General features: G+C 39.2%; 1 protein-coding gene across 1 annotated transcript; it reads right to left on the reverse strand.

Moving 5' to 3' along the window:
- Positions 1–1,207: 1,207 nt before the first annotated feature.
- Positions 1,208–11,335, reverse strand: LOC143975896 (uncharacterized). The gene is made up of 4 exons (XM_077478443.1): positions 11,312–11,335; positions 8,475–9,629; positions 3,443–3,611; positions 1,208–1,391 (listed from the first exon to the last, which is right to left on the reverse strand). The coding sequence occupies exons 1-3, from the start codon at positions 11,333–11,335 to the stop codon at positions 3,570–3,572; spliced, it is 1,221 nt and encodes a 406-aa protein (XP_077334569.1). The 3' UTR covers positions 1,208–1,391; positions 3,443–3,569.
- Positions 11,336–13,271: the final 1,936 nt, after the last annotated feature.

Here is a 13,271-nt window from a genome sequence, read left to right on the forward strand (position 1 = left end):
GCATTACAGGCCTCCTCAGACCACTGTCCAAAGCACTGTGCATTACAGGCCACCTCAGACCACTGTCCAAAGCACTGTACATTACAGGCCTCCTCAGACCACTGTCCAAAGCACTGTACATTACAGGCCTCCTCAGACCACTGTCCAGCATGTCTGTGAGTTTGTTCAAACCATAATACAATAAATAATAACATGATATAATTTTTTTTAACTCCAGCAGTATAAAATGAGTTTGGAAATTCTAGAGAAATGTTAAATAATAATAATAAATAATGCATTATAATTTAACTGAAACCATTTGATTTTATTTGACTAAAATGTACTGGAGATTTTAGTTGACTAAATACGACTAAAACAATTCAGACAACTAAAATACAACAAAAATGAAATGGCATTTTAGTCAAAAGACTATGACCTGCTCTCTTGCTACCTTGTCACCTCCAGGACTTCCCCAGAGCCTTTCTGATCCTCTGGAACTCTCTACGCCAAGGTGCCCAACTATCTCCTACTTTTTCCACTTTCAGACGATTCTTGAAAACTCATCTCTTCCGAGAAGCCTATCCTGCCCTCACCTAACTGTATATTTATTTTCTCCATCAGCACATCCCCCACAGTTATTACCTTTTGTATATTTTACCTTTCCTCTTAGATTTTAAGTCTAATGAGCATGGCCCTCTAATTCGTCCTGTATTAAACTGTATTGCAGTTGTACTGTCTGCCCTCATGTTGTAAAATGCTGCTTAACTGTGAGTGCTGTATAAATTCCTGTACAATTTTAATGACTATATGGAAATTTGATGCCGAAATGAACACCGGAAGCATGTAGAAGCAGTTGGGTGACAGAGTTGAAAATGTGGAGGCAGAAATTAAACCTACTAACACTATACGGTACTTTTAGCTAGGGATATAATCATTTCCTTAACAGATCACACACATTTTTTGCATAAATACATCTTTGTTCTTCTTTATCCAGCTACTTCCTCTGTGCCGCTTTGAGAGAACAGTCGGGAGGCAAGCATGTATCCAGTTACATAGGATTATACTATTTTTGTGATTAATAATTGTAGACTGCTATATTCTGTAGTAGATTTATGTAAAGTCACCCAAAAAAACTTCTAGTTGTAAAGTTAAGTAAATAAAGATGTATTTGGGTGACACCAGTCTTCCTTCTGTATTCCAACCTTTTATTCCATTTGGGGTTAGTATCATGTTTTCACTATCCTATTTGATTTCTATTGCTGATATATGGAAATGAAAAACAAGAGTTCATCAAATGTTTGATATTGAAAACACAGACAGTAAAATTGATTTATTTTTGTTTAACAATATCTCTCAAACAATGCAAACTATATCCTCTGGTCTTCTTTGGTTTTCATGTATTTCTGTGTTTTCTGAAAATAAACAACCATGTGATACAATAAGTATTCTGTCATAAGGAAATGTTTTGTTATAAAAACTGCCAAATTACATTTTTTGTAATACAGTATGCAGAAAACATATAGCAATTATCTTTTGGAAGGAGCTATTTAATCATGTGTTGACTACTGCAAAAATAAGTAACCTTTCAAACCCAGCTGTGCAGAATATATCAGCAATTATGCTTTCTGAATAGCCAAGATTACAAGTAATTGTGTCTGAAAATGACTTTTGGTGTTCTGTCGAATACTGCTTCCTGCAGAAAAATGCCTCCAATGGGTTTGCGCATGCGCAGTACGAAACGTCACTCCGACTGATATGCTGATTAGCTGGTGGGCGCAAAAACAACACTGTACATCACCAAAAGACCACCATACCCACACTGAAGCATGGTGGTGGCAGCATCATGCTTTGGTGCTGTTTTTATTCAGCTGGAACAGGGGCTTTAGTCAAGGTAGAGGGAATTATGAGCAGTTCCAAATACCAGTCAACATTGGCACAAAACCTTCAGGCTTCTGCTAGAAAGTTGAACATGAAGAGGAACTTTATCTTTCAGCATGAAAACAACCCAAAGCATACATCCAAATCAACAAAGGAATGGCTTCAACAGAAGAAGATCAAAGCTTTGGAATGAGCCAGCCAAAGCCCAGACCTGAATCTGATTGAAAATCTGTGGGGTGATCTGAAGAGGGCTATGCACAGGAGATGCCCTCGCAATCTGACAGATATGGAGTGTTTTTTCAAAGAAGAGTGGGCAAATATTTCCAAGTTAAGATGTGCCATGCTGATAGATAGATAACCAAAAAGACTGGGTGCTGTAATAAAATCAAAAGGTGCTTCAACAAAGTATTCGTCTATGAGTGTGCACACTTATGCAACCATTTTTTTCTACTGCCCTCCACCTAAAAGATTCAGTTTGTTGTTTAACTGAGTTGTACAGTTTATAGGTCACATTAAAGGTGGAAAAAGTTCTGAAATTTGTTATCTTTGTCTACTTTTTTTTTTTACATTACAGAAACCTGACATTTAAACAGGGGTGTGTAGACTTTTTATATCCACTGTATATACAATATAAAAACAGTTTTTTTATTTTTTTTTCTAGTTCAGCATGCAGAGCATTTATTGGTGTTGCTCCTTTCCTCTTTTTTTCTCATTTTATGTTGTTACCTGGGCTTTATCTCTTTCATAGTCTAGTTTTTTAATTTAGCTTAAACTCTTATTGATGGATAAGTATGAGAATATAATTATTTATATCGTCATTTGGGTCTGGCTGTACTATTTTACATGTTTTTATCTTGTATATATATATATTTTTGTAACATTTTGTATGTTTTTTTGTGAGTAAAGGCATTTGGATCCCAGTTTGTTGTGCAGCAATCTTGACTTTCCTTTCATTATTGCTTCAGCTGTGACTGGGCGAGCACACTGCAGTGAGATCATGCCTTTGGAGCCAGTTCACCTGTGAGCAGCATGGATCTTTTGTGCATTGGCCGAGAGCACTGATCGGGAGGCGGTCCGCAGACCTTTTTCAGTCATGACCCTTCAACAGCTTTTGGACCGACTACAGTACACATGGGCTGAATGCTGGCCGGTTGCTGCCTGACATTCGGCTTGTGTGAACGGGGCTTTAGCCTAAATTACCAGTCAATGACCAGAGTTGCATCATTTCTTTAAAATTCCCTGAGAAGCAATTAATACTTGGCGTGAATGAGGAATTCTTCGAACTTCTTCCCCCAAACTTCCTCCAAAAGGTATCACAGGACTAGATTTCAATATCACAATATACTGCTGTATATCAGTTATAGCTAACTTTATTGTTGGTCATAATTGTTATTAAAAAAAGACCAGAACTTACAGACACTGCTCCACTTTCCACTCTTACAAATATTAAACTTTTAAAAGTTGTTCACTAAATGTTTTGGCAATAGAGTTCAAGCCCTGTTTATACATTTTTGCTCTTTAGTTCACAAGGGCAATTTTGTCTCTTATTGTACTTTACTTACAGTATACGGCATCTTATTTGTACCTTTGATGCCTTTAATGTAGCACGGATATTCTTTAAGTCAAACCCTAGAGGCACCATTTCTTCTCGGTTATGTTAGGCTACTTCAAGCATCCTCATGAATCCTAGATGGCTCTTAAAATCAACTTCTTTAAATGTAAAAAGCCTGAATAGACCATTTAAATGTTCCATTCTATGAAGAGAAGCAAGCACAGAGAAATATGACATTACATGCATCCAGAAAACCCATCCTCAAGCAGTCAAGTGCAATTTCTCCTACTGCTAGCTTGCATGTTATACCAAAGCTCACCAACCACTTTTTACTGAGTGTAATAATGGAGGCAGGTATATGATTCTAGGTGAGAGAATTAACAATCACACCACAATACAATACTACTATTACACTAGTAAAAAATATATTTAAAAAAAATGTAGCTGTATATTTCTTGTTACTGCCATAACCTACCACCAATGAACAACTCAAAATAAATTCTCCTGCTCCTGATGATCACAGCAATACCACATATGTTTATGTTATTTATTGTTTGTACCCATAGTACAGCCCAGAAACAATAGTGCGCATTTTGTTTTTTCTTTATCTTACCTAAAACAAACACACTGGGGGTTATTTACAAAAAAGGCAAATCCACTTTTCACTGAAAGTGCGCTTGGTAGTGCAGTCGTTCTAAATTTAAGGGGTAGATCTGAAATGAGTGGAAGCTCTGCTGATTTTTCATCCAATCAGCAAGCTAAAATGCTGTTTTTTTATTTTCCTTGCATGTCCTCCTCGGATCTACAGTGACTTTAAAGGGCACTTGCAGTGCAAAGTGGATTCTCTTTTAGTAAATAACCCCCAATGACACTGATATTAATTAATTTTTTGTTTTAATCCTGCCCAATATATACTGTTCATGATCTTTGACCCTTACTTGACCCAAATACTAACCCTGGCATTAATCTAGATCAAACCTTGATTTAGGTATTTTTTCTTTATTTTATATTATTTTATTATTATTATTTTACACACAGTTGTTTATGCAAGCAGAGAGAGAGATGCATTGGGGGTTATTTACAAAAGGCAAATCCTCTTTGCACTGAAAGTGCACTTGGAAGTGCAGTTGCTTTAAATCTAAGGGGTAGATCTGAAATGAGTGGAAGCTCTGCTGATTTTATCATCCAATCTTGTGCAAGCTAAAATGCTGTTTTTTATTTTCCTTGCATGTTCCCCTCTGATCTACAGTGACATTATTTGCAAGTGCACTTGCAGTGCAAAGTGGATTTTCCTTTAGTAAATAACCCCCAATGCATCTTTCCTCTACATTCACAGATAGAGAGAAACACAGGGGCGGGCTTTACAGTGACTGATCACTGTGATATCCAATCAGAGACTCCCTATTACAGGGAGAGCTGATCAGTGACAGTATCACTAGGCAGAACGAGGAGATGTTTGTTTACATTAGCATCTCCCCATTCTTCCTCACCATGAGACGACCGTGGGTATCGCCGTGGACATCGGGTCCGCGGGACCCGCGATCGCGGTCATGGATCTCCCGGCGCGCACCACCTCTTAAAGGGTAACGTACTGGTACGTTGATCTGCCTGTATGTGCCCTTCTGCCGCAGTACATCTGCGTGAGGCGGTCAGGAAGCGGTTCATCTTTTATAGAATACTCATAACGAATATGTTATGGTATATTAATAAAACTTGGAACCCAAAATTATTAGAATGCAACACATTACAGATTCCACTAGCTTTAGGCTCCATACACACTAGTGTTTTTTTAAGCTCCTAGAAGCTGTTATTGCTTCTTTTTTTTTAAGCTCCTAGAAGCTAAATAGTGTTATCCTATTTGTCCATGCAGACCACTTTAGGCTATTAGCATTTTTTGAGCTTCAGCGTCTAGGAGCCTTTTTTTTTTGTTTGTTTTTGTAGAGTTTCTTGGAGTGTTTTCCCAGCAGAAATGCTCCTAAACACCATTAATAGCATTTTTTTTGGGCTATTTTTACCCTTTTACTGCAAAAATGCCAATAAAATGCTAATGCTCCTAAAACGCTGCTAAAACACTACTACAAAAATCTATTGTCAGTGTTTTTTTATCCAGTGATTTTTCCAGAGTTTTTTTTAGCTTAAATTAAACACTAGTGTGCATGGAGCTTTAGACCCCTTTCACACTGGGGCGTTTTTCAGGCGTTTTTCATGCTCTTTAGCGTTAAAAAATACGCCTGAAAGAAGCCGCAACTGCAATCCCAATGTAAAAGCCCGAGCGCTTTCACACCAAGGCGCTGCGCTGGCAGGGCGTCAAAAAAAGTCCTGCAAGCAGCTTCTTTGCAGCGCTTTTGGAGCGGTGAATACAACGCTCCTAAAGTGCCCCTTCCCATTGAAATCAATGGGAAGCGCCTGTAAAACGCCAGAAAAACGCTACTGGCAGCGTTTTGTGGGCGCTTTTAACCCTTTATTTGGCCACTAGCAGGGGTTAAAGGCGCCCCAATAACGCTCGAAAAACGCTGGTAAAGCGCTGCTAGTTTAAGCAGCGCTTTACGAGCGTTTTTCGGGCGCTGACATTGTGAAAGGATTCTTAAAGCACTTGGGCTTTCACATTGGGACTGCAGATGAGGCTTCTTTCAAGCGCTTTACAGGCGCTTTTCTTAACGCTAAAGCGCTTGAAAAACACCTGAAAAACGCCCCAGTGTGAAAGGGGTCTAACTGACACACTAGAAGATTTTAAAGTGATATTAAAGTTGTTATTTGTTTTTCAATAAAATAAAAAACATGTTATACTTGCCTGCTCCGTGCACCAGTATTGCACCTTACCTCCTCTTCTGGAGTCCCTCGCCAGTGCTCTCCACTCTTTCTCTCATGCAGGCACGTTCCACAGACACATACAGCATAGGTAGACCACTCCCCCTGATCACCCCTCACAGGATTTGGATGACAACAGCAGAAGCCAATGGCTCCCGCTGCTGCCTGTGGTGTAGGTAGGCACACGATGGATCAAAAGAGCAGAAGGGTATTTAGGGACAGGAAGGGGCGGAAACTAGTATTATTACAGTGTTTTTTCCTTTTCCCAGTTGGTGCCTGCACTATAGCCAAAAGACGGCTACAGCTCAGGCTTAGATTGCCGGGAGGGCGTACATGGACGTCTTCCGATGCTCGCACTGCCCACGTACCCCCTGTGATTACCAAGTCCTTGGGACTCGGCTGATCACAGATCGGAGTAAAGGGCCGATCCCAACCCCTTAACATGTGATCAACTGATAGCCAATGACTGCTGATCACATGATGTAAACAGAAGCCAGTAATTGGAGATTACTGGCTTTTGTAACAGGGACATCAGTCCCACTCAGTAAACACAAGTGCTGCTAACCAGTGCCACCTATCAGTGACCATTACTGCTGCCAATTAGCGAAACCTATCAGTGCCACCTATCAGTGCCCACCAGTGCCACCTATCAGTGCCCACCAGTGCTGATCAGTGTCTCATCATCAGTGCCACCTACCAGTATCCATCAGTGTCACCTATCAGTGCCTCCTGATCAGTGCCCATCAGTGCCACCTATCAGTGCCTATCAGTGGCGCTTTATCAGCGAAGCCTTTTAGTGCAGCCTATCAGTGCCCATCAATGCAGCCTGATGAGCGCACATCAATGAAGGAGAAAAATAAACTTTTTGCAAAATTTTATAAAAAAACTATGAAAACTGTTTTGCTTTTTTCCTAATTTTCGGTCTTTTTTTTTGTTTAGCAAAAATGTAAAAACCCAGTGGTGATTAAATACCACCAAAATAAAGCTATATTTGTGTGAAAAAAAAAGAGATAAAAAATTCATATGGGTATGCTGTAGCATGACTGTGCAATTGACATTCAAATAGTGACAGAGCTGAAAATTGGCCTGGGCAGGAAGGGGGTATATGTGCCCAGTAAGCAAGTGGTTAATGCAGCAAATGCATTAAGGTAAAAAACATTAAGACTTTAGAATCACTTTAATAATGAGTGTAATTTTACTGATAAGGGATAGATAACAGAGCACAGAGACATACGATCAGCCTTTCTTTTATTAATCAGTATGACTTTTACTTGGAAAAATGCATGCTGAACTTTTACACCTGCAGCAAAAAGCTGATTCTCACCTAGTGAGTTAAAAAAAAAAAAATGGTAAAAGAGAATATAAGGCCCACAGGGATGACTTAACTAATGAGGTGTTGGAGGCTCTAACACTTACTATTCTTAAGCCAGGCAAAGCTCTGATGACCCCTGCAAATTATCTTCAAAAATAATTTCTCAACACCAATATTAAAACCTATGCCAAGATCATATCCACTTGGTTGGAAGACAACCTCAGCTGATTAAGACCAAATAGGTCATCAGGTTCCAGATGGTACTGGTTGGATACCTTCTCTACATGAATCTAAGAACACAGGGGATAGCCAAAAGATGTCCAAGTTAAAATTAGTCTCAAATTTCATCGGCTCTGCTATCCAGGTTCTTTACATTACATCCAGAGCCAATGTTTACACTACAGGGCTGCTATGCACACCTTTCAAAATCATTACTATTGGCACTAGACAAGCGTAGCCCCTTTCCACCTTAATTTTTGTTGAAAAGGTTGTTGAAAAGGCAGGTCTAAGGCCTCTTCTGGTATGGGAATCCTTAATGCATTCTACTATTATAAAGCAACGGTGCTGGAACAACTGAGCCATTGGTAGTCCCACACTACCAATGGATACAAATATATCTAGCTATAGACCCTAAACTCCAGTGACCTATTGGGAACAATTACCCTGGGTTATTCTTCTCCACGTGCCTACCCATCAACAAACGGGCCCAGCTAGGTAATATGCACACAATGAAACTTTGAGAAAGGGAGTTGGACCAGAAATTTCCAACTAATCACTGGCAGAGAACAATGGCTTTAAAATCCCGGACATTTCTTACACATTGTCTTATAGCAGCAAGGTAAACTATTACTCTGGGCTGGAACAAAAATTACTCCTGAAATTATAGGCTTCCTAAACCCTTCCTATAGGTTTGCAAATCTGCTTAAAAAACATCTTTGGCCCTACCTCTAGGTTCTGGTCTCTACGTTCTTCTTTTTCTCTCCTGAGGTTATAATTTTCCATTAATGTCTCGTTCCATAAGTGGTGTATCTCTTCTTTTTCTCTAGCGTAAGACAACGCTGTTTTCTGTAAGGACTCTAACTTTTTTATGAGCTCTTCTTTTTCAGTATTGGCTGCTGCTAAGTCTTTAAGAAACTTATCTTTTTCTTCTTTCAATAGCTCTATTTCTTTTGCCAGTAACTGCTTCTCAAGCATTAGCTGGTTGCTTTCATCTTGAATTTGTTTCTTTTGCTTAAAAAGTTTTTCACATTTGTCAGTCAGAGCTTTTGCTTGCTGATGATACACCCCTGCCTTTTGCTCTACCATGGATAACTGTACATGAAGGGAGGATTTTTCAGTTCTGAGCTTGTTGATTTGTTCTCTGCACTGGAGATTTTCAGAGCTTAAGAACTCTGAATCAGTATGCAGTTCTCTTAAAACTTTCTGAAATGCCTTACTTTCAAGGTGGTTTGGGATTTTCACCTCATCTGCAATACTTAAAGTTTTTAACCCTGCTGTTCCTTCATGCATGCTTTTACACAATTTGTCAAGATTTTCATTATCAGATGTGTTCCTATTATCTTCAGTTTTTTCTAGTGTTGACTCATTTTCCTTACACTCAGGACTAAAGTAATTGAGATCACAGGGTTGTATAAAGTCTGTAATGTATTGTAGTGTGTTATCTTGTATAATGTCTTCAAATTCACTATTTTTCATTGTACTACTCAGCAGACCACTTTCATTTACATTAAAGGTGCTATCAGATATGCTTAAACTTTCAAAGTCTACTTCTTCAGTCCCCCTTATAAGTGAAGAATACAAATATTGTCTCCAACAGTCGATTCCCTCGCTTTCAAATGAAGCATTTGAATCAGCTGGTTTGCAGTAGTCTGTATTAGTGTTTTGCAGGTTATGGTTCTGCTGTGTGTCCATATTTATAGGTGAATTCTGATCCCTGTCTGATGATGGTCTAATGGAATCCAGTGTACTCAACTGTTCTGAGGTTACAATCAATGGCAATTCAACTGCCTGATGCAATAAATTATGTTTGCCTTCACAAACTTCATCTTCAATATTTTCAGTACATTGCTCTTTGACTGCACCATAGATGAGGTCATTACTCTGAAATGATAAAAAAACATTGGAACTTACTCATAAAATTGATGTCAAATGTTTACTACATACAATGGGGTTAAATTACTGAAGAAAAAAAGGCTATTTATTTTGCAAGGGAAGTTTCCCTTAGCTTAGTGAATTAGGTGAAGTTCCATTGACTTTTATTATCCAAACACGTGCAAGCAAAAAAAAACAAAAAACAATTGTGCGATCTGTGGTGCAATATCACACCTAGTAATCCATGGTTGGGTTTTAGCATCAAACTGAAAACGTTTACACTGTAGTGATTACAATTCAAATATGACGGGGGAACCTGTCTTACCTGTTCACGTCATAAATTCCAACTTTACCAGTCACAGTAGGCATACCCCAAAAGGTGCTTTTGGAGCCTGGGATCCATAGGGATGAGCCACGGCCCTGAACCTGTATGGCACCCTATGGCTGACTACACATGTTGCACTACGCGTCAAGGTGAGTGACCACGCAGGATCCAGCAACATTACAGGCCATCCCCATCGGGAGGGGTCTAGGTTGCACTGCTTCCTTTTGTGGCATTACAAGGCAGTGGGGAGTTGATGAAAAAAAATCAAAGATAAAATAATAAAGAAAAATATAAAAGTGGGGAAGCTAAGAGTGATTTCTCCATGAAGGGAAAGAGGTCACTTTAGGTAGGACACTAGCAAAATATAGAGGACTCACAGAGTGGGTAGGGTTATAGAAAAGATGGCCAGCAGTTGCATCCTTATTTTCCTTTCAAGTGACTGGGTATTCTTTGCAAAGTAGTTTTACACCACATTCATAAAGCCAGGGGAAGGTTCTCTTGCAAAGTGAAATTTCCCTTGCAAAGTAAATAGACTACTTTCCTTTGGTAAATCGACCCCTATTTATTCACATTTCTTTTTAGCTGTTCAAAACATTACAAAGAAGAAAATTAAGACAAACACTGAATATAAAAGAAAAAAAATCTCCTGCTAAAGAACAAATACTTTTTTTTTAAGCCAACTTATATTTTAATGATTTGAGGACTATGTACCTCAAGGCGGCTTTTTTCACATTTGTATATCTGTGTTTTAGCTTTTTAGAGTCACAAGGCCAGCTCAGGTGGGGCTGTGTTATGTCTGCTGGTCCCTGTTCTACAGGTCAATCGAGCTGTTGTCAATTACTCAATAACTAAGGCTGTAACTTTCTTAGGTGGACAGTTTCAGTAAAAGAACGTAGGGTGAACTTATACGGGAGAATTTCAAACATGGCTTCAGTCAAGCTACATGCTTGTTCTTCTCAGCATCTCCAATCCTGTAGAGTTAATACCCTGTTTCCCCGAAAATAAGACCTAGCCTGATTGTTGGTGATGGCTGCAATATAAGCCCTACCTCCCAAATAAGCCCTAGTTAAAGTCCTTGTAGGTCTTATTTTCAGGGTAGGGCTTATTTTTGGGGAAACAGGGTAGGGCTTATTTGGGGGGTAGGGCTTATATTGCAGCCATCACGACAAACACGCTAGGTCTTATTTTCGGGGGAAACGGGCTAAACATGAATGTGTGGAAACATGTGAAAGGTTATCTTGTTCCAAGCGCCTTGGTATAGCTAAATAATGAGACTGTTCTAGAAATTGACAGAGTTTGGCTGCCCAGAGGGTTACATGAGTGGGACTGGTTGGTATTAATGGAAGGTATGTGAAAATATTAATACGCTTTTTTGCAAAAGTACAAACATGTTCCTGAGATATCCTGAGAGATTCTAGCACTTTCCCTTTGCTTTGAAAGTGCCACGTATATATGTATTATTACAAGTATATATATAGCACTGACAATTTACACTGCGCTTTAAATATTGTACATTCACAACAGTCCCAGCCCTCAAGGAGCTTACGATCTAAGGCCCCTATCTCACATGTATACTTACACATACAAGGAACAATTTCAGATAGGGTGACAATTAAGCTACCAGCCAGTCTTTGGATTGTGAGATAAATTCAGAGTATCCAGAGGAAACCCACAAAAGCACCGGGAGAACAAGCAAACTCCATGCAGGTGCCCTGCTTGGGATTCAAACCAAGAAACCAAATTCAACAAACTTGGATATTATTTTCAACACACAAGACAGTGAAATTGGTTTTTAGCACACTGTGCTCTGGCACATCAGTTTAAACCCACAAAGGAAGCCAGCATCCCAGGGTGACAAAGCTTTTACTACATAGACAGAACCTGAGATAGCGTTGACAACCTAAGAATAGAAGCTTCCCCAGACGGTCTAAGATTGATCTACAGTGAGTTGTAGTTTAGTCTGCATTCCTGTTAAAGGGTCTACATGTCTGTTTTTGGGAGATACATTTATAAAAGTGATTCTTTTTCACTAGAGTCCTTAAAATAAACTTCAAATATATGAACAGTAGATCATGAGATAAGGGGAAATTTACACGAAAAGTTTGTAAAATTCAAGAAAGTTTACTCCTTCTTCCTCCTTATTGGTCGGTGAGCCCCACCAATTAACAATTAGACTCCCAGGGGCAGAATTAAATCAGAATTTAAATAAAAGTTCAGCTGTCTAAATGTGTGTGTTAATTGATGGTTTTGATATCAGCTATTCCCAAAGACAACTGTTGCTTGAGCACTTTTAATCATATGCTTATTTTGATTAGTCTAAGTATGTGGCATTTACGTCAGCAATTTCACTAAGACCCCTTTCACACTACTGCTGTGCTTTTTAGCGACGCTTTTCGGCCGCTAGCGGGGCGGATTTTACCTTAAAAAAGGTAAAAAGTCCAGTTTTGCAGGGGCTTTTTTGGAAGCGCTCCCAACCCACCCCAAAGATGCTGCTTGCTAAAACGCCTGAAAATTGCCTCAGCGTGAAAGCGGTTTAAAAAGAATAACTTTTAGTATGTAATAATTGTAAGCTACAATAAAAAGTTTGAATAGCTTGTGCTAGACTTACTTTAAAGCAAAGGTTAAACACTCATTTAGGTCCATGGGGCCACCAAAAGCAGTTTTACCTATCCGATTCCCTGCTTCGGTAGACTCCCCTGTGTTGTAAGATCCTGCATGTCATCAAGATCAATATAGAGCCCATAGTCCTGCATTGAACATGAGAATGTGGAGAGACAGTATTTTGCCAAAGCATAGGGGAGGAAAGCAGAGCACTGGCTGCCAGGGGATTGTGTAAGTAAAACTGCTTTTAGGTGCCCCTAGACCAATGATGGTGAACCTTGGCACCCCAGATGATTTGGAACTACATTTCCCATGATGCTCATGCACCCTGCAGTGAAGTTGAGCATCATGGGAAATGTAGTTTCAAAACATCTGGGGTGCCAAGGTTCCCATCACTGCCTTAGACCTAAATGAGCATTTAAGCCTTTTTTGGTTCAGAAACAGCCCCTCTGGAAGGAAGCACTTTTTTCTTTCCTCAGAGATGGGCTTTAAGCTGAGGAATACTTCTCTTTTTTTGATGGAAGACTGTTTAAAAGCTTTACATGCAAAACAATACAAAACTGAAACAATATATCATTTATTTTGGTAACTTGACATACCTCATTTTCTTCTTGTATTGCACTAGTTTTATGAGCTGTTAAAAGATGACTTCGAAAATGATCAATTTCACTGATACTTTGATCCAAAATATCAGCAACTTGTGAACGAATCTGAGAAATTCAATT

Source organism: Lithobates pipiens, unplaced genomic scaffold, assembly GCF_037356315.1.
Source record: "Lithobates pipiens isolate NorthernLeopardFrog02 unplaced genomic scaffold, aLitPip1_a1.2 Scaffold_13, whole genome shotgun sequence".
In the NCBI taxonomy this organism is placed as follows: Eukaryota; Metazoa; Chordata; class Amphibia; order Anura; family Ranidae; genus Lithobates; species Lithobates pipiens.

Coding starts and splice junctions, on each gene's coding strand:
- LOC143975896 (XM_077478443.1), bottom strand. CDS start 11,335: ATGTTTGTACTTTTGCAAAAAAGC. Junction 9,630..11,311: donor TTGTACTTTTGCAAAAAAGC/GTATTAATATTT, acceptor TTATCATTTCAG/AGTAATGACCTCATCTATGG. Junction 3,612..8,474: donor GTAGAGACCAGAACCTAGAG/GTAGGGCCAAAG, acceptor TTCTCTTCATAG/AATGGAACATTTAAATGGTC.